The 20991-nt window shown below is 46.3% G+C and overlaps 1 protein-coding gene across 4 annotated transcripts in view; it reads left to right on the top strand.

Annotated features, from left to right (window-relative positions):
* Ser (protein serrate) overlaps positions 1-20991 on the top strand; it is a 358811-nt gene that overhangs the window by 222627 nt on the left and 115193 nt on the right. For 3 of the 4 annotated variants that reach the window (XM_070089146.1, XM_070089145.1, XM_070089144.1), the window contains exons 3-4: positions 13200-13260; positions 19582-19836. In XM_070089146.1, the coding sequence (XP_069945247.1) occupies positions 13200-13260; positions 19582-19836 (316 nt within the window). Of the gene's footprint in view, positions 1-7280; positions 7369-13199; positions 13261-19581; positions 19837-20991 lie in introns of those variants that run through there. The other variant, XM_070089148.1, reaches the window with a different exon arrangement.

Below are 20991 nucleotides of genomic sequence, written 5' to 3'. Positions count from 1 at the left end.
GTGGGCATGGCTGGTGCTGGTGAGAGACCAGTGAGAGGGCAGCTGGGCGTGAGGACGATGGTGGGTGGGCGTGGCTGGTGCTGGTGAGTGACCAATGAGAGGGCAGCTGGGCGTGAAGACGGTAGTGGGTGGGCGTGGCTGGTGCTGGTGAGTGACCAATAAGAGGGCAGCTGGGCGTGAAGACGGTAGTGGGTGGGCATGGCTGGTGCTGGTGAGTGACCAGTGAGAGGGCAGCTGGGTGTGAAGACGGTAGTGGGTGGGCATGGCTGGTGCTGGTGAGTGACCAGTGAGAGGGCAGCTGGGTGTGAAGACGGTGGTAGGTGGAGGTGGGCGTGGCTGTTTATCACCATAAACGTAGCAGCGTCACAAGCTGGACCCACCACGCTTGTTTACTGCCGTGACTGTCGCTAGAGCTAACTGACTAATGTACTTCCTGCTACATGTCAGCAGAGAACGCAGTGTGTCAGTACCAGTGTCAGCAGGACTGTACACAGTGGAGAATACCAACAGTAGTGCTGGCAGGGAACGTACAGTGGTAGCAACAGGAAACGTAGAGTGGAGTATGTCAACGGTTGTCTCAACAGGGAATGTAAGATGGGTTGTGCCAGCAGGCAGTACGCAAACTGCCATATGTCATCTCCAGCTGCCCCATCCTGTGACTGGTAGAGTTTTCCCACCTTCATGTGTTGTGGAGGGGATGGGGTGTGTGGGGGTGGGGATGGGGATGGGTGGGGGAGAGGATGGGTGGAGGCGTGTGTGAGAGAGAGAGAGAGGATGGTGGTGGTGATGCTGGAGGTGTGGTGGTGGTGGTGATGGAGGTGTGGGAGAGGGTCCAGGGTCTGGAGGTCACAGGAGCGTGGATCGTGTTGACTCTGGCAATCATCTTAATCTCACACATCTTGTACTTCAACGCCACTGAGAAACCTGCCATTCCTCCCACCCCCCTATATCTGCCACCCACCGACCCCCACCTGTCACCCACTGTCCCCCAAAAGCCACTCACCGTCATCCACTCACACCCACCCATTTCAGCCAGGCAGCAAATATAATCTGACTGTTTATGGTCGTGGTCACTCACGTTCTCTCGATGTGAAGTCACGTATTCAACATTATTATTCCTATCTTGAGTACATGTAAATATATATGTGTCGGTGATTATCAAACATACCACAATGAGCAGGCGGTTTAGAAACCCGTGTTTTGCTCATTGCTAATTGTTGCAGCTAGACACAAGCTTCACACACATGGACTCGCTCTATGTTATAAGTGAAAGGCTCATAACTCTTGTTCTAGTGCTTTTCGTGACCATTTAAATGCCATAATGTATAATGCCAGCTGCAAAAATCATGCTTGGGTGCTAAACATATGTGGGTCATTCAGCATGAGACGGCTTGATCCGCCGATGTTTACGTGGTGATTAGACAATTAGATAACAAAGGTAAGTGGAGAAGTTGGGTGTGTGCAACAAGGAAGTTGAAAGTGAGTACAGTAAAGGTGATGAAAGGAAAGGATAAATTTAGGCACTGGAGGATTGAATGTCAGATATAAGTGAATCAATGGGAAGAAAGTGAAAATATTTTAAATATTTAGGGAGAGGGACTGATGTATAGGTAGATGAGTTTAGGAGAACACAGAGTGAATCACAGGACTCGCGAGGAAAACAAGGTACCAGGAGTGTTGAGTAGTCTTGTGGAAACAAATTACCAGGAGTGTTGAGTAGTCTTGTGGAAAGAAGGTACCAGGAGTGTTGAGTAGTCTTGTGACATCAAAGTCTTAACAGGGTTCGCCCTACTTTGGTGAGCAACGACCTTTGTGGCAGTAATGCTTATCATGCACCAAAAATAAATGGCAGCACTAATAAGCAGATCGTTTATCAAGGTGTCACACAAGCAGGGTGTTTATCAAGGTGTCACACAAGCAGGGTGTTTATCAAGGTGCCACACAAGCAGGGTGTTTATCAAGGTGCCACACAAGCAGGGTGTTTATCAAGGTACCACACAAGCAGGGTGTTTATCAAGGTGCCACACACAAACAGGGTGTTTATCAAGGTGCCACAGACTTCCACCAGCAGCTCGTTAACAGACTAGGCTGCCTCCCTTGTTAGATCATTCAATAGGTCATGTTTCCTCTTTCTACTCTGTCCACGCTTTCATCAACTCTCTCTCTCTCTCTCTCTCTCTCTCTCTCTCTCTCTCTCTCTCTCTTCCGCGGGTCACACTGAAGAAGTATAACCAAATTGATGGGAGAGGAGTATATCCTTTAATCTCACACTGGATAATTAGCCAGTGGAAGGGGAGGGGGTATAACATACACACGGCGAGAGCCAGATATACAAATATCGTAGACTGATGCGCAGGCAAGAGCTATTATAGAGATTTTAGCCAAAAATTACAATAATAATAATAATAATGAAGACTTACAATGACCGCTCTTTGTTTAAAAGGAAAATAAATGCCAGAAGGCATACTAGAATGAAGGAAATATTAGAAAAAAATCTTTATTCACGCAACGTTTCGTTCACACTTGAGATTTTTCAAGCCTTGAGAGGGCTCAGCTGCGAGAGGGGGGGGGGAGTCAAAATACAGATTTACGCTGCTACAAGCGCTCTTGTACTGGCAAATAGATGGTGGCCAGCTGTCTGTGTTGTGGTCTCGTGTGTTAGTGTGACTTGTAAATGGTCCAAGTCGAACCGAAACGTTGTCATAAGCCTCTCTCTTCTATGTTCGGGTTGTGTTGTGGATCGAGGTTCGGGAGGCGGCGGTAGTACCGCCTGACTGGCCATCAGAGGGGTGTGTTGCGTCTCGCGATGGTCTTGCGGCAACACTTTCCAAAATCGTTATCAGGTGATCTGGCTTCCCCCAACACCCACTTTTTTTTTTTTTTTGCCGCACTTCAGTCGCCCACCCTTCACCCACCCCTCGCCACCCACTTTTCACCCACCCCTTCGCCACCCACCCACCTTATTTGAGGTGCTGCTCTTCGCGTCCTTCTCTCCCTCGTTAGCGATGTCCTCGGCTTTATTTCGCGTTCGTTATCTCTCAATTGCTTTCCTGTGGCAGGTTCCTAATTTTTTTCTAGGTTTCTTGATGACTGCCTGTTCAGCCAGACTGTTGCTCCTTGCAGCTCACGCATACACACAACCATCATAACGAGCCTGGCCTATGGCCGGGCTCCGGGAGTAAAAAAAAACTCTCAAAACTCATCACAGGTATGACCTGGGTGATCAAGTACCTGCTGCTGGAACTTTCCTAGTTTTATTAATATATTCTTATTTGACGATAGAAGGCTGAAGAGACGTGATGTGAGGGGCAGACTTCACTCGTTGCTCAGGGTGAGGGCGTGAGGTGAGGGCGTGGGGTGAGGGCGTGGGGTGAGGGCGTGAAGAGAGAAAGAGGAGTGAGGGCATGGGACGAGGACGTAAGGTGGAAGTATGAATAAAGGCGTGGGTGAAGGGCGTGGGGTGAAGACATGAATGAGAGCAAGCGATTATAGGTACGAAGTGTGAACATAAGTGGGCGTGGGCGTCCGAAGAGGTATAAGCACTGAAATAGAGATGTTAATCTCTATTTTGTGGGCATAGTCGCGCCAGGTGTATACTCACGTGTGTGTGTGTGTGTGTGTGTGTGTGTGTGTCTGGTGGTAGCCAGGCTGTGACGTCTCTAGTGATGGACACTGACGGGGCCACAAGACTGATGGCTGGTCGTGGCCACCACAGCCTGCTCCTCCAACCATCTAAATCTCCGCTAACGAAGGAATTATCATTTTATTCAGATTAACATCAGAATTGAGAACACGCGAGAAGAAGGGAAGGGGGAGGAAGACAGACAGAAGAGAAGGTCTTACATCTATACCAAGGTTATCTGCTGAAGAATGATCTACAATCTAGATCCTACCAAGATTCACTGGTCTAGCCAGGATAGTCTAGCAGATGACTCTCTACCTTCTACTACCTCCACCCGAGGGCAGGATAATACGTCAGAAAACACTTCTCCACACTCTCCACTACTGAGAACACTGCCAGTATAAACAAGTCGGTGAAAAGAATTGCCATAATGTATTGAAACACGTGTACGTTGGATCAGTAGTGAAGGAAGCTGTAGAGTCTGGAATTATTTACTGCTGCTGTTTCTGTTGCTGCCGCCGTGCCCTCACTACCACGACGCGTTTCCATCAAGCAGCCACCCAGGGTAACCCATGAACCAGCCTCATGGTTGCAGTAATGACTGGGAAAAACCATATGCAGTACACTTTCTTCCCCTCACCCACAACAGCCAGCCCTGGCAAGGAAGATTCTGTATTTTTAACCAGGTCCATCCTCTACCTTCACTTGAATCTTATATACGAAGAGTTCTCGTCCAACCAGTTCTTAAACTGCATTTTTTTTTCACTTACCACTCAGGCTTGCAGTTTGTTTCAGGATTTCTTTTGTTCTTCACAATATTTATTTACGTGTAAACTACATTTTGTGTACTGCAGAAAGAAATAAAGTTTGTGTTGATAAAATCATTTACATGCGTTTGTGTTGCATCTCTTGCCTCGGAGTTTCATACGTATTTATGTAATGGAGTCGCCATGAATTTCAAATAGTTTTTTTTTCGGGTGTCAGAATTGTTTTGTCTCAGAGAAAGGAAAAGAGGAGGTTTTTTAGAGGAAGAAGAGGAAGTTCAAAGAGGAAGCAAGAGGAGGTCTAAGAGGAGGAACAAGGGTTCACATAATTGACTGTAAATAAACGTGTTGAGAGACAGTAAACAGTTGGCAGGCAAACAAGTAGGCAGGCAGACTGGCAGGCCCAAGCAGACAACCAAGCAGGCAGGCAGACTAGCAGGCAAGCTGACAGGCAGCTTGGTGAAGCAGGCAGGTGTATGGCTGGCTGGTTGCTTGTTATGGCTGACTGGACATGTGATGGTGGGTGTGGTTGGTTGCTGGCTGCTCAACGTACTGTAACTCTCAGTGCCCATTGGTCAGCCCAGTCACGACCCGACCCCCTGGATTGGTCTGTTTATCTGGCTTGCTGGCTTATCATTGGTGCACATCTCTGGGCAGGCGACCGTGGATTGGTGGGCGTGATGGAGTGGGTGTGGTCAGAGGAGGGGGGAGTGCACGCGTGACCTCAAGACCATCAGGGGGAGGGGGAGAGGAATAGGTAGGGGGAGGTTGATGGGGAGGGGATATACCCCCTACCCCTCGAAAAGTTAAATGTCAAAGTCGTGCATATACAAACTACCACTAAGGTTACTTTCGCTACTTTGTCTTCCTTCCTTCCTTTCTTCCTTCCATCTCTCCTTCCTACATCCCTCCGCTTCCTCCTTCATTTCTTTAGTCCATCCCTGTCTACTTCCCTCTTTTCCACCATAAAACTCTTGTCTTCCTCTCCCTTCCCTCCCCCCCTTTCTCTCCCTCCCTCCCCCCCCTTTCTCTCCCTCCCTCTGTTCCTTAATCCATCCCTATCTACTTTCCTCTTACCCACCATTACTCTCTTGTCTTCGTCTTTCTCCCTCCCTCCTTGTCTCCTTCCATCGCTCTCTCTCTCCTCTTTCTTCTAACCTTTCTTCAGTCTTTTCCTCCTCGCGTCCTGAACTCCTTATTCGCCGCCATGCTTCCCTTCCTTTCTCTCACATCTTTCCCCTCTCATGTTCCTCTCACACCTTTCCCCTCTCAGAACTTCCCCTCTTGCCTTCCTCTCAGATCTTCCCCCCTCTCATCTTCCTTTCACACACACACACAGGGGCCAGGAGCCTTGGATCAACCCCTGCAACCATATATAGGCGAGTACACACACACAAACACCTAGTGGCGACCAATGAAGAGACGGGGGGGGTGTAGTTTAAGCAGACTTTATACACAGCTGCAGTAATAGGTACGACACGACTCGCGAAGGCTAGGGTGTACCCGAACGGAGGAAAGGTAAGAAGCGGGGCCAGGAGCTATGAACTGATCCATGCAAGTCCAAATAAGTACGAACATGCAGGAATGTGCACACTCAGGCACGCACCCATATACCCATGCAGGAACGCACGTACACATATACGCAGGCAAGAACGCCCATACCAGTGTGCGTAACCTAGCACGCACAGACACAGGTGAAATATGCTGCAATAAACAAGTGGAGACAGGATGCCATTGTAAACACGAGAGAGAGAGAGAGAGAGAGGGGGGGGGGGAGCAGCGCATCACTACTGACTCTTTCATTAAACGTCGTCAGAGTAACATGAAGCAGTGTTCAATTGTAAACCACTGGAGATGTTGAGATACAGAGGGTTTACAATATGCATTAACGTGAGTAAACTACTAATCACATCTACCACCATCATCATCCACAAATCACATTACCACTACCATCACCAACACCACAGTTTACCACAACCAGTCAACTACCATCACTACAAATGACACGAACAGAACCATCAATCCATCCAACGACGACAGAGTGTCATCCACCATCACTGCAACTAACCACCCACTACCATTACCACTACCATAACCACTACCATGATTATCATTACCACTGCCATAACCAATCACCATCATCATTAACACTACGATGACCATTGTAACTCTTCACCGTTACTACTTACTACTACTACAGTTACTACTACTACTACACCTACTACTACAACCACTACCACCACCACTACTATCAACACACCAGAAACACCACAACATACCCACCTATCAGACCACCCTCCCATCAGACCACCCTAGTAAATATATTCAGATATATTCGGCCTGATGGTAGGAATTACGAATCTCTCTCCCGCCAGCGAGTTGCATTTGTCTGGCCCGTGTATCTCCCACACATCTTGCCTGTGTTCGTCTGTGTTCGTCTGTCAGGCTGTGCATTCTTGATCACCGGCGTCGGAGCAGGGTTCCTCAGCACCGTTTCTGGGTTTTCCGTGGTCTTGTTTGGGACCAGGTCGTCTTTAGAGAACCACGGAATGAGCTAGGAGGTTTAATTTGGGATAGTGGGTTCACTCTACAATGTTGTGGGTTCGGAGGATAGATGTTCACTCGACGGTGTTGTGGGTTCGGAGGATCGAGGGTTCACTCTACAGTGTTGTGGGTTCGGAATATAGAAGGGTTCACTCGACAGTGTTGTGGGTTCGGAGGATCGAGGGTTCACTCTACGGTGTTGTGAGTTCAGAGGATAGCAGGTTCACTACGGTGTTGTGGGTTCAGGGGATAGCAGGTTCACTGGACTGCGCGGGTCTGAGACAGTATCATGTGTTCAGAAGTTCGCTGGCACGCATTGTTTACCTTCACAAAACGAGCCGACGTTAGGGAAAACAATTTATGTTCTCCAGGCTGAGAAGTTCAGTGTCCCTCCGAGCGTCGACGTTAGTCATGCGGTCAAACTTCAGTACGAAAACCGTAAGTTCGAGGGGTTTTCTAGGCTCGTATTGTTTTTTTAACCCAGAAATCTGGGTTTCTGTCTACTCTAGTCTCTGATGAAATGGTTATAATCGTAACCGTAATTTTTAAAGGGGTGGAGGGGTAAGCCAGCGGAAGGCCTCGGGTAGATGACCAAAAGCTCCAGCTGCGGGTCATCATATGACTAAGATCCGCGTCAGGAAACACTTGTTCTATTTCCTTACAAATTTTTACTTACCTACTTACTGGTCTCTGGACTAGACGTTCGTTACCGTGAGAGTCCGTGGAAGATGTTTGGCGTCCTGGTCTCTGGACTAGACGTTCGTTACCGTGAGAGTCCGTGGAAGATGTTTGGCGTCCTAGTGGTAGTCGCTCGATCAAGATTTTCATTCGTGTTTTGACGACCACGACCAAGATGAAGAAGGTGATGATATCTGTTGTGAGTGTTGTGTACACAAACAGTAAGAGGAGTTACAGGGTGGAGGAGGAAGAGGAGGATGGAGTTACAAGATGGAGTGACAGGGTGGAGGAGGGGGAGGAGGGGAGGAGGGGCGGCCTGCTCACTTTAAGGTTATATCTCTGCTTTCTTTAGTCCCATGCTGTTGTTTCTTGGGTTCATGCTGTTGTTTCTTGGGTTCATGCTGTTGTTTCTTGGGTTCATGCTGTTGTTTCTTGGGTTCATGCTGTTGTTTCTTGGGTTCATGCTGTTGTTTCTTGGGTTCATGCTGTTGTTTCTTGGGTTCATGCTGTTGTTTCTTGGGTTCAAGCTGTTGTTTCTTGGGTTCAAGCTGTTGTTTCTTGGGTTCAAGCTGTTGTTTCTTGGGTTCAAGCTGTTGTTTCTTGGGTTCAAGCTGTTGTTTCTTGGGTTCAAGCTGTTGTTTCTTGGGTTCAAGCTGTTGTTTCTTGGGTTCAAGCTGTTGTTTCTTGGGTTCATGCTGTTGTTTCTTGGGTTCATGCTGTTGTTTCTTGGGTTCATGGTGTTGTTCAAGCTGTTGGTTCTTGGGTTCAAGCTGTTGTTTCTTGGGTTCAAGCTGTTGTTTCTTGGGTTCAAGCTGTTGTTTCTTGGGTTCATGCTGTTGTTTCTTGGGTTCATGCTGTTGTTTCTTGGGTTCAAGCTTTTGTTTCTTTGTTTAAACTAATATTTTTTTGCCTGCGCAGTTATTTTATGGAAATTTGTAGGTACAATTTTCCAAAAAGTTGACAATTTGCTATTTGCTTTGCGTATTTTTTAGATGTTTTGTGCATTTAAGTGTTTAATGTGTTTGTTTAGTGGAAGAACATCATTGAGATGTATTATGTGTTTGAGCTGTATGTGACAGGTTCGGCGTGATGTGTACTCCCACGTCTCTTACTTTTTGTAGCTGTTAGAGTTGTTTCTTGACCTGATAGTACTCTGCATCCAGTCTTCTTTTTCCTGTTTTAGTATCCACGATTTTGCATTTTCTTAAATTCAATTCATGTAACCAACATGTGTTTACTCTTATGTTGATTTCAGTACATTATTGGGTTTGTGGGTGCGAGTTGGACCCGCCTAGCAAGGGCCAGTAGGCCTGTTGCAGTGCTGCTCCTTTTTTTTACGTTCCTGTGTTTGTTAGATGTTAGGGTATTTATGATTACTGGCAAGCAGGTGGGTGGGAATGGTTGACCTTGAGAAGGACCTGCCTAGTATGGGCCATTAGGCCTGCTACAGTGTTTCTCCATACTTATGTTCTTGTGTAAGAGTGTGGGACTAAGGAGTGAGTCTTGCAGGAGTCCCCTGGTTATGTTTGTAAAGATCTGACGTAGAAATCAGGAACTCACCTTTTTAGTTCTGAAGGTTCAAGACTCGGGGACTGACCACCTTTAAACTACTATTTAAAGGTTGATGGACTGATCCACTGCTTCTGCTGTCTCCATAGTTGCCACCTCTGTAGTCGCCTGAAGAAGCGCACTGTGTAAGCGATACGTTACAGAATGACGATACCTAACTGCTGGACATGTCTTACTTATTTACTGTAGTTTGTGTAATAGTGAAGTTGTGGTGGGGACTGTTGTTGATTGTAGTGGTTGATGGTTGTAATGGTGGTAGAGGCAGGCAGGCAGGCAGGCAGGCAGGCTGGCTGGCTGGCAGGCGTGGCCTCTTCACCTAACACATGATCACATAAACCACTAGACGCGTCGTTTGTTACCTAAAGCTCATTGATGATTCTCATTGATTACTGCCACTACTCTTACCGCCGCTGACCCGCCACTACCTTGCTACCGCACCTCTCTGCCACCCACGACACTTTCCCACGATACTTTCCCATGATACTTTCCCACGATACTTCCCCACGATACTTCCCCACGATACTTCCCCACGATACTTCCCCACGATACTTCCCCACGATACTTCCACACGATACTTCCCCACGATACTTCCCCACGATACTTCCCCAAGACTCTTCCCCACGATACTTCCCCACACCACTAATCCTGATGAATTTTATCCAGCCACTTTAACACCACTACTAAAAATATTACTCCCTGGTCTCACCACTACCACTGTCCACTGCTGTCACCACTACCATCACCCCGCCCACTACGATCATCACTATCACCACCACACTACTCCCTCCACAACCACCACGTATCCGACATCACAACCATTAATAACAGGGTTTACTGAGTAATAAAAATTATCTACGCTTAATAGGAGTTAAATTATAGCGTATTTACACACACACACACACACACACACACACACACACACACACACACACACACACACACACACACACACACACATATATATATATATATATATATATATGTCGTGCCGAATATGTAAAACTGGTCAATTAGCAAGAACTCTTTTAAAATTAAGTCCTTTCTGAAATTTTCTCTTATACGTTTAAAGATATATTTTTTTTATTAATGTTCATGTAAAAAATTTTAATTTTGCGCCAAAAGAATCTTAGAAAACTTACCTAACCTTATTATAACAAGAGCAATTTATTTTAGCCTACCCCAAATAAATATATTTTAAATACGTTTACAATAATTTAATACTAAACAAACACAATCAAATGTATTTTTTTCGTTAGGTTCAGAATTATTTTGGCGAAATTATTGCATACACAAATTTTCACGTGTCCTATATGGCAAGATGAGCGTTGCTATTTAAGCCAAGATCGCAAGTTCTGCCTATTCGGCACGACATATATATATATATATATATATATATATATATATATATATATATATATATATATATATATATATATATATATAATCTTATAAGTCGAAAATGCCTATCAGAACTCCCTAAAAATTAAGATTTTTTTACAGGTAGATTAAATTTGTTTATTTAATTTATTTTATATTAAAATCGAGGTTATATATTTTGTAGCTATGTTCAGTTCGATTTTCGCAGGTTTATTGAATAATTTTTTTTACTCTGCTTATTTGGCAGAAAAAAGCTTGCTTTTTAGGCCTAATTCGCTGGTTTGGCTCTTTCGGCACGACATCCCCCCCTCTCACACTATCAGTCGAGAAGCTTCTCACAATCTGTGTAACAGGCTCTAAGCATCTATTTTTACAGCTTCTTATTCCCCTGTGAGCTCTTTATCATAACTCTACCTCCCTTTTATCCATCTCTCCCTCTTCCACCAGCTCTCCCTCTTATCCGCCTCCCCCTCTATTACACTCTCACACTCCCAGCCTCATCATCTGGACTTTCCCGTCTCTCTGATACTACTGACCCAAAAACACAGTCTTCTTGCCGTCACCTAGATATACCGGCAAGAAGACGCATCATCGACAGCACTCGAGCCACCAACTCTCCTTGACTACCACTCGGCATCCCTCACTTCCCACTCTCTTCCTCCGTCCCCTGCAGCTATCTGCGCCCAGGCAGGCAGCTCCCTGGTGTAATGTTCGTGCGCTTTGGTTTCATTATATATTCCAAACTTGGTAAGATAAATGATTCATTGTGCGATAGCCACTGGGGCTCCTGCGCCGGTATTTATCAACCCGGGGCACGCATGCTGGGGGTGAGTTAGGGTGAGGTAGATCTGGGGGACCGATGCAAAGGGGACTGGGGAGTCTGGGGAGGTTTAAGATGAATGAAGATGCTGGGGAAAGGTGAGATGTATCTGGGGAGCCAGATGAGGAGTTCTATGATATGGGGGAAAGGGGTGGGGCTAGGGGAGTATGGGAGACCTGGGGAAGCTTTGGGAGGCTGGAGATGATTGAGGAGGCTGGGGAGGAGGCGTGGTAGAGGAGGCTGGTGGGCGTGGAGGTAAGGGTGCTCCGGAGGGGTTTATGTTCTTTTTATCTTCCACTATCCCAGAGCAACTGAGATGCCATCCCGTCTCCTGTCTCCCCGGGGTCTCCTCTCTAGTCCTGGAAAGTTAACCTTCCAGCTAGCTGCTTGTGGCGGGCTAAACTTCTAAGTTCTGCTGAAAACATTGAAGTTATAAGTATCTTAGAAGTCACGCTAGAAAAATACGCTGACGAGGTCCTGAGATTCACATTGTAAACATTGAGGTGAGGGTCGTAAAGTTGTGTTGGAAAACTGTGTAAGAAGGCCCTTGGAATCGCAATTAAGCGCTTCAGTAAAGGTTTTCTAATGTTTCCAGGAAAACCTTGTAGTGGAGTTTCTGGAAACTGCGGTGAAAAACCTCGCAGCAAGAGCCCTGGAAGATGTTCCGAAAATAGTAATAATGATCGTTTTACGGTGCAGGAAGTCTCTGCAACGAGGGTCCGAAATTCCGTGCTGGAAAGCAGCGAAGAGATGGTCCTGGAAACCACCCTGAAAATCTATGCATCTATGATCCTGGAAGCCACGGTGGGAACTAGGTAGCGAGATATGAGAGAGGGAGGGAGCCGGAAGAGGAAGGTAGAATGGAAGAAATGGGGCTGTTATGAATAGTTAATCATTCTGGGGAATGGGATAGCATATCATTCCAGAAAGGGATAGTACACCATCCCTGTGACAGTACTGTACATTATCCCGGGAGCTTGGATAGTATGTCATCCCGGGGGATGGAAAAGTATGCCATCCAGTAGTAATAATAAATAAGGCAGTCTCGATATGCATAGTCCAGTGTTTTGTTTGAACTAACGAACCATCTCGACCAGTCGTTCGGACTAAGGATTAATCCACACTCCTGGTTCGTTTGTGTTAACGAAGTCGCTCTCACGGTTTATTTGGATTAACGAGTCCATCCGCCCGGGTTTGTTTGAATTAAGATCCGCTGTCGGGTTCACTTTGATTAACGAACCCGCTGCCCTGTTCATGAATAAAACTGAAAGTTGTGCACGGTGGAAAAGGTAGGGAAAGGTGGGAGGGGCGTGGCCGACACGATGCCTCTGTGTATCGTAAAGGGAGAGGTGGAGTGGGGAGAGGATGAAAAGGCGAGGGTGTGGCTGGGAAGGTTGCCACTATCACCCTCCACCACCACCATTCCTCCACCACCACCATCTTCCTCCCACCACCACCTCAGCAGCAGCTGTCCACTGAAGTGCGTTGTCCTCTTGTCAGCCTTTCCTATGTTCTTTAATTTTCCTTTTTTTTTTTTTGGCTTTAACTTTTTTCATTCTTACTTTTTCAGTTACTGTTACTTATTTTTTCCGTGTTGTATAACCCCACGGAAAAGTAATAATTCAATTACTATAATAAAAAAATAATCCCAAATATAACTGAGAGGTAATAAAATTACCTTAAAATTAATTCGATGCATCAGTATTTACAAAGATAAATGTTCTTCATTGTTAACATTGACTGTTTCTTATGTGTGTCTCACGTGCATCGGAAAGTGTTGTGACGGGTGCCACTGATCACTGATGTTTTCTCCCTTCTGTTGCAGAGATCGTTCACGCTGATCCTGGAGGTGCTGGACCTCACCGCTGACACTGCTGGTGGCGCTGGTGAGTACCCCTCTAGCCTGCGTCTCTTGAGTGAGTGTAGTCTCATGGCTCTCCTTCGGCTCAGCAAGCCTCACTCGGAAGATTTAGACAGATGTGCAACATCCTGGTATCTTTATTTGTAGACGTTTCGCCATCCAGTGGCTTTACCAGTACAAATTCAAGGACATAATTGGCTTTGTATTGAGAAAGCCACTGGAGCCGAAACGTCTACATTAAAGATACCCAGATGTTGCATATGTCTAATTCTTCATGAACAAGTTTCACTCTGTTGATTCCCATCTTTGCCTCGAGATTTCTCGTCTCACACCTCACTCTTCTAAGTATATCATTTATTCAGTTGACAAGAATACGTAAAGTGTTGGATATTATCCTCAGGCTCTTGAAAACTTGTCTTTTCGGTCACCTCACCTTTACAGTCTTATTGACACTTGTACTGCTGATCCAAATGGACAACCACCTCTAGTCCCTGTTGGATAATTAAGACACATGTGTAACAGTTTGGTATCTTTATTTTTGAAACGTTTCGCCTACCTTAACTACTGGGAACGCTTGGAAGCACTTGACTTGTACTCGTTGGAACGCAGGAGGGAGAGATATATCATAATCTACACTTGGAAAATCTTGGAAGGAATGGTCCCAAATCTGCACACAGAAATCACTCCCTACGAAAGTAAAAGACTGGGCAGGCGATGCAAAATGCCGCCAATAAAAAGTAGGGGCGCCATTGGTACACTAAGAGAAAACACCATAAGTGTCCGGGGCCCAAAACTGTTCAACAGCCTCCCATCAAGCATTAGGGGAATTGCCAATAAACCCCTGGCTGCCTTCAAGAGAGAGCTGGACAGATACCTAAAGTCAGTGCCGGATCAGCCGGGCTGTGGCTCGTACGTCGGACTGCGTGCGGCCAGCAGTAACAGCCTAGTTGATCAGGTCCTGATCCATCGGGAGGCCTGGTCATGGACCGGGCCGCGGGGGCGTTGATCCCCGGAATAACCTCCAGGTACACAGTAGGCTTCTTAAGTCAAATACAGAGGCAGCAGGTGTAGTAGTGAAATAATGATGTAATCAGTCCATCCTTGGAGGAATAGTATTTGAGATGGTCAGGACTGACCACATCAAATACTGTTCCTCCAAGGATGATGGACTGATTAAATTCTCTTCATTTCACTACTATATCTGCTGACTCTGTATCTGACTGAAGAAACCTACTGTGTAGGCGAAACGTTTCATCAGTAAAGATACCCAACTGTTACACATGCCATAATCAACAACTTGTCGGTATTTTATACTATTTTCAACACCCCTGTTATTTAAAATATTGCTTCTGGTTTTTTGGAGGCTTCCCTATACTTCCTTGTCTAAGAATTCCGCCTCTACGTTTCTTAAAGCCCTTTCTCCTCTACCAAAATTCTATATATATAATTCGGAGGAAAGCTCATCATCGTCTTATCAGTTCACCTGCTTTCTCATCTAATCTTGAATCATTAGCCTCCCGCTGAGAGTTGTATACCCCCTCCATGGCGTCTATTAATACTGGCCTCGCACGTTCTTGCTGGTGTTGTGTCTGTTACTTATTCTGTAATACATGTCTATTCTCTCTCTCTCCCCGTCTCTTTTCCACGGGAATTCTGTAGCGAACATTTCACTCTCCCTCGTCAATTATCCGTGAACATCACACTGACTGCCTCGTCAAGTATCCTCGTAGAGAAACTTGAAATACTTGCATGATTTTTTCTTCTTACCTTTCGATTTTATTTTTCTCGTAATTCAAGAACGCCTGGATAAATGACGGTGAGTGTAAAACTTTAGTTGTTAAAGTGTAGAGGTGGCCATAGATCGCTTACTAGTCTTCTAAAGAAATCCTTGATCTTCAAAACTGTACCGAAAGACTCTGCTGTACCCTAGATACAGTCTTCCTTACAAAGATATCCGAAATTATTGAAACGAGGTGTGAGAACATGGGTTGAGGGTAGAGAGCGCCCCGCTAGGAGAGTGCAACCTGGCAGTCCTAGGAGGAGGCCGCAGCTTCCTGGTGGCAGGATGTAAGGAGAGAGAGAGAGAGAGAGAGAGGGTGGTTGCAGATCTCCCAAGGCAATCCCGGACTCCGTCACGCTCCCGCTGTTCCGTTTCATTGCTTAAATTAAAAATTATTCTGCATGATTGAAGACGGCGATGAGATGGGGACGCAGAGACGGAGCATCCGCCTCCACCATCTGGATGTGGTTAGAGCTCAGGCACAAAACCCTGGAAAGCAGCTAAGAAGTTTCGCACTGGTCTTTACACTGTATGACAGAGTATATCGGTGGGAGATACGTTGGAAATTATTTCTTTCATATTAAGTGAGATAGTTCCCAACCTGCCTGTCTTAAATTAAAGCTCTGAATTGTAGGTTTCTCAAACATGACTGAGGGAGCACGGAGAAATTGATACGGTCGTTTGGTGTCGACCTTTGCCTCGTTTTAACCGTGGACGACAAGGAAGAAAGCAGACCACTTGAGGGACTCAGTTGAGCTGCATGAGCTGGAGCCTTAACGGCTGCACGAGTGCTCAATTTACCCACGAAATTGCTCGTTGGGGAATGCGTTAGTACCGCCGTTATCTAGTTATTGCCCTCGCTAAAGACCTCTGTTAATATCTCACCTCAATACTCTTCTTATACCCTCGGCCTCTCACCGTATTCAAGAGACTCTAATAGCCTTTTTTTGGCCAATCTATCTCTGTTTCTCCACTGGAAGCCAGAAGAAGATATTTTTCACCACTGGAAGCCGGAAGATTAGCTTCTTCACCATCACTCGGAGCCACATGATTTGTTTCTCTCATCACTACAAGCTACAATTATATCTTGCAGGGGTAGAAGACTCAGGAGTTATATTCTCTGCCGCTGGAGGCAACAGGGATAGCTACGACACGGTTTTAAGGACAAAGGTAACTGTCTCCTACTGTAAACATGAGAAGTCGTACTGAAAGACAAAATAATATTTCCTGGAATCCCAGAATGTAAATACTGTTGCTGGAAACACTGAGAACGACTTTACCATTGCTGGAGGTCTTCATGGTATCTTCTTCATATGGAAACCCCAGATAATATAATTCCCCATACTAGAGTGTGAAAGAATATCTTTACCATTACGGCAAGGCTTAAGAATGTCTTAGCTGGCACTGAAAAGGTTAAGGATGACTTACGTTTTAATATAAAGCACATAAATATATTACTGGAAGGTATAATAATTTCTGCATCATTACTGTAACAGGTCCTCGTGAGGATTTCCTTCACGTTTCGCCCGTCAGGAATTCCCTCTGACTGGGTCACAGTGTTCGAATACGTAAAAATGTCTCGATCATTACGAGAAGTAATAATATATTCACCCCTTCTGGAAACATTGAAAAATAATGACTACACTGAAAATAAAAATAAAATTATTATCACTAAAGAATCTCTCCTCCATCTCCTGGAACACACTCTACTGGAAGCAAAAGAGTTTCTCTCTTATATGCTGGAATCCACCACGACAACTTCAATTCTTCTGAAAGTCAAAATAATATATCTCCCTCAGCTGGAAGACTAGAGGATTATCCTGGACCTCTTGTGGGGAGGTTGCTGGATCTCTCCGCCCCGCGGAGAGGCTACGAGATGCTGGGGTGTGGGTAGCTAGCATGATCTCCTACACGCTTGTTAATTGGTTACCAAACCTTGACCACTGCCAAAACAAGCCTCGCTGCTCCGTTTTTTTGCCTCCTGGAAGGTTTTTAACTGGAAGGGCCGTGGAGGAGGCTGTCCAAACCAACTTTCTGACATGGATGATGCCTGCTGGAACGCCACCGGCTCGCTCCCTTCCTTAGTTTTTAATACACACTCGCGCACCTGAATATATAACTACATACACGCTAACGGAAAACTGCCATGACAGGTAGGGCTGTAGTCTTCCAGACAACTACTATGACAGGCAGAAGAGTAACCTTCCAGACAACTACCATGGCAGGCAGAGCAGTAGCCTGCTTAGCAACTACCATTCAGCTACCTGTCAGAGGGGTATAGGTTACGATTATTGGAGGATAATTTACACGGGTGTTGGGATCTTTTCATACCAGCATAACACAACTATGGTAGCTCATGGTAGTTATCAGTCTTATATCAGTATAACAACCATGGTAGCTCATTGCAGTTTTCCTTCTTATACCAACACAACACAACCATGGTACCTCATGGTAATCTTTCCTATCAGACTCTATGATGCTATGTAATTATCAATATGCCTTTCTTCTCTCCTCGTGTCAGGAACGGCACCAGAATTTCTTTGCTGAGGGCTTAGAGGGGGCTACCCGTTGGGTATGGGGGCTAGGAGACTTTTTTTGAAGCAGTTATTATTATTACTGTTTTTATTTGGAGGCTTCGAGGGGCTGAAGGAATCTTTAGGAGGGCTGAAGACCCCCGAGCCCCCTTCTCAATGTCTGGAACTGTATGTCTGGAACGACCTCTTAGTCATCTTGTGTTCTTTTATGTTGCATCTATCTTACTGTACTCCATTAAGGAACACTCATCCCTGGGTAATTATCTCTTGTTTTCCTTCATCTCTCTGCTCTCGCTTGGCTCCATCTCCACGTTCCCCAGGACGTACGTGTGTGTGTCTGTGTCTGTCTGTGTCTGTCTGTCTGCTGTGTTGAGGTGGTATCCTGGGGAGGGCGTGGAGGGGAGCCACGCCAGCGGTAATTAATACTTGTCCTCCCACGCCTCCCTACCTGCCGCCCTCCGCCATTAATCTTGATTACTGGAAATGATACTGCTGTATGTAACTTTTTTGTCCATGTGTGTGTGGTCATTTACCCCCAGAGATTATGTAAGCTGGTACTCTCCTTGTGTGTGTGTGTACTCACCTAGTTGTACTCACCTAGTTGAGGTTGCGGGGGTCGAGTCCGAGCTCCTGGCCCCGCCTCTTCACTGATCGCTACTAGGTCACTCTCCCTGAGCCGTGAGCTTTATCATACCTCTGCTTAAAGCTATGTATGGATCCTGCCTCCACTACATCGCTTCCCAAACTATTCCACTTACTGACTACTCTGTGGCTGAAGAAATACTTCCTAACATCCCTGTGATTCATCTGTGTCTTTAGCTTCCAACTGTGTCCCCTTGTTACTGTGTCCAATCTCTGGAACATCCTGTCTTTGTCCACCTTGTCAATTCCTCTCAGTATTTTGTATGTTGTTATCATGTCCCCCCTATCTCTCCTGTCCTCCAGTGTCGTCAGGTTGATTTCCCTTAACCTCTCCTCGTAGGACATACCTCTTAGCTCTGGGACTAGTCTTGTTGCAAACCTTTGCACTTTCTCTAGTTTCTTTACGTGCTTGGCTAGGTGTGGGTTCCAAACTGGTGCCGCATACTCCAATATGGGCCTAACGTATACGGTGTACAGGGTCCTGAACGATTCCTTATTAAGATGTCGGAATGCTGTTCTGAGGTTTGCTAGGCGCCCATATGCTGCAGCAGTTATTTGGTTGATGTGCGCTTCAGGAGATGTGCCTGGTGTTATACTCACCCCAAGATCTTTTTCCTTGAGTGAGGTTTGTAGTCTCTGACCCCCTAGACTGTACTCCGTCTGCGGCCTTCTTTGCCCTTCCCCAATCTTCATGACTTTGCACTTGGTGGGATTGAACTCCAGGAGCCAATTGCTGGACCAGTTCTGCAGCCTGTCCAGATCCCTTTGTAGTTCTGCCTGGTCTTCGATCGAGTGTATTCTTCTCATCAACTTCACGTCATCTGCAAACAGGGACACCTCAGAGTCTATTCCTTCCGTCATGTCGTTCACAAATACCAGAAACAGCACTGGTCCTAGGACTGACCCCTGCGGGACCCCGCTGGTCACAGGTGCCCACTCTGACACCTCGCCACGTACCATGACTCGCTGCTGTCTTCCTGACAAGTATTCCCTGATCCATTGTAGTGCCTTCCCTGTTATCCCTGCTTGGTCCTCCAGTTTTTGCACCAATCTCTTGTGTGGAACTGTGTCAAACGCCTTCTTGCAGTCCAAGAAAATGTGTGTGTGTGTGTGTGTGTGTGTGTGTGTGTGTGTGTGTGTGTGTGTGTGTGTAGGTATTACCTGTACGCTCAGAGCGTTGCAGAAAGGACCAGATTACACGTTATTGTTTACATGCATGCTTTTAATAATAATTATTATTGTTTTACTATTATTGTTTTATTAGTATTATTTTTATAAAAACTTTCGTAATTATCATGATTATTGTCCGTCACTACCTTTCTACAGGCTCCAGCTCCTGGGGCTCCACAGATTACCATCATTAACTTGTCTTCCCGTCATCTTCCCTCAGAGAGGAAGGAGGTTATCGACACCCTGACGTACAGCGGCATCCTGGTTCCCGGCACTGACTGGCACACCCTGCCCGCCCAGGGCACCGTGGCACTCGTCACCTACAGAGTGCGGGTACTTTGCGACCAGAACTACTACAACACCACCTGCACTAAGTTCTGTAGGCCTAGGGATGACAAGTTTGGCCATCTCACCTGTGATGCCTCCGGTGACAAGGTGTGTCGCTCGGGATGGATGGGTGCCAACTGTGACATAGGTAAGTGGAGGTACCTGTCTGTCTGCCTCTCTGCCTCACCTTTCTTTTCGTCTGTCTACACATTTATCGTTGTCAATCCCTTCTCTACACACCTGATCCACCGTAAGGCCTTGGTCTCAGACCGAGCCGCGGGGGTGTTGACCCCCGAAACCCTCTCCAGGTAAACTCCAGGTACATCTCTCTGTGCACTTGTGGTTGATTACCTGCTTGTCCTCACTTGGCGTAGATGTATTCTTTGCTTCCATACACCTGTCCTTATCCCACACACCTGTCCTTATTCCACACACCTGTAACCTGGCGGTACCGACCTTGTGCAGTTTTTTGAAGGACACCATCAAGTGATTCTACTGTTCTTCTGCCTCGTCCTCAATCCTCAGTCCCTGCCACTCCATCCCTTCCTGCCTCCAACTTGTCCCTTCCGCCCTCCAGTCTCTCAATTCCTCTCTTCCCTCCCCCCTCCCCCCTCACTTTCTACCCTCTCCAACATTTCCCACTGTTATCAATACAGCCTCGTTTTTCATTTCTAGCAAAACATCCTTTCCTCTTCCCTAACTGTAGGGATGTTCGTGGCAGAGCACTTGGCTCTCCTCACCGCTGGCGAGGAGAGTTCATCCCTAGTTCATTTGGATACCAGCGTGGCTTGGCATCCAGTGTGGCTTCACTTCCCTCGACATCTTGGACCTGTAAGGTGCTTAAGATGGATGTGATAAGCGTTGCGTTGCACTGAGATTGGGGATGTTATAGTCATGGAATGAGTGCGAAGACCAACGAACGATTTATCGTTTTGTAGGGCACTTTTGATATATCTTTGATGAGTTTCGAGTCTCTCACTACTCTCGGAGCCCGGCCATGGGCCAGCACGAGTTAGTTCTTGCTGGCTTGCCACTAACATCTTGTAGTGTCATGGAGTCTTTCTTCCTTGGACTGGCCCTTATGATGGAGTCCAGCCGTTGGCACCTTCCTCTCATAGATATTTTTGTAGATATTTGCTCACTGTGCAACGCAGTGTAATAGTCAGCTGGCTCTGGTTGCCTCTGGTGCTGAACGAAAAGGGAAGAAAGGTAAGGGTCTCTCTCGCTCTTCGGGGGTGGGTGAGAAAACGGACGGTAGTTATGTAACCAAATAAATAGGGAGCCGAATAATAGTGATAAAAAC

The sequence above is a fragment of the Cherax quadricarinatus genome, chromosome 27, assembly GCF_038502225.1.
Source record: "Cherax quadricarinatus isolate ZL_2023a chromosome 27, ASM3850222v1, whole genome shotgun sequence".
In the NCBI taxonomy this organism is placed as follows: domain Eukaryota; kingdom Metazoa; phylum Arthropoda; class Malacostraca; order Decapoda; family Parastacidae; genus Cherax; species Cherax quadricarinatus.
The sequence above is the reverse complement of the archived record's forward strand: the minus strand, read 5'-3'. Positions and strand labels throughout refer to the sequence as shown.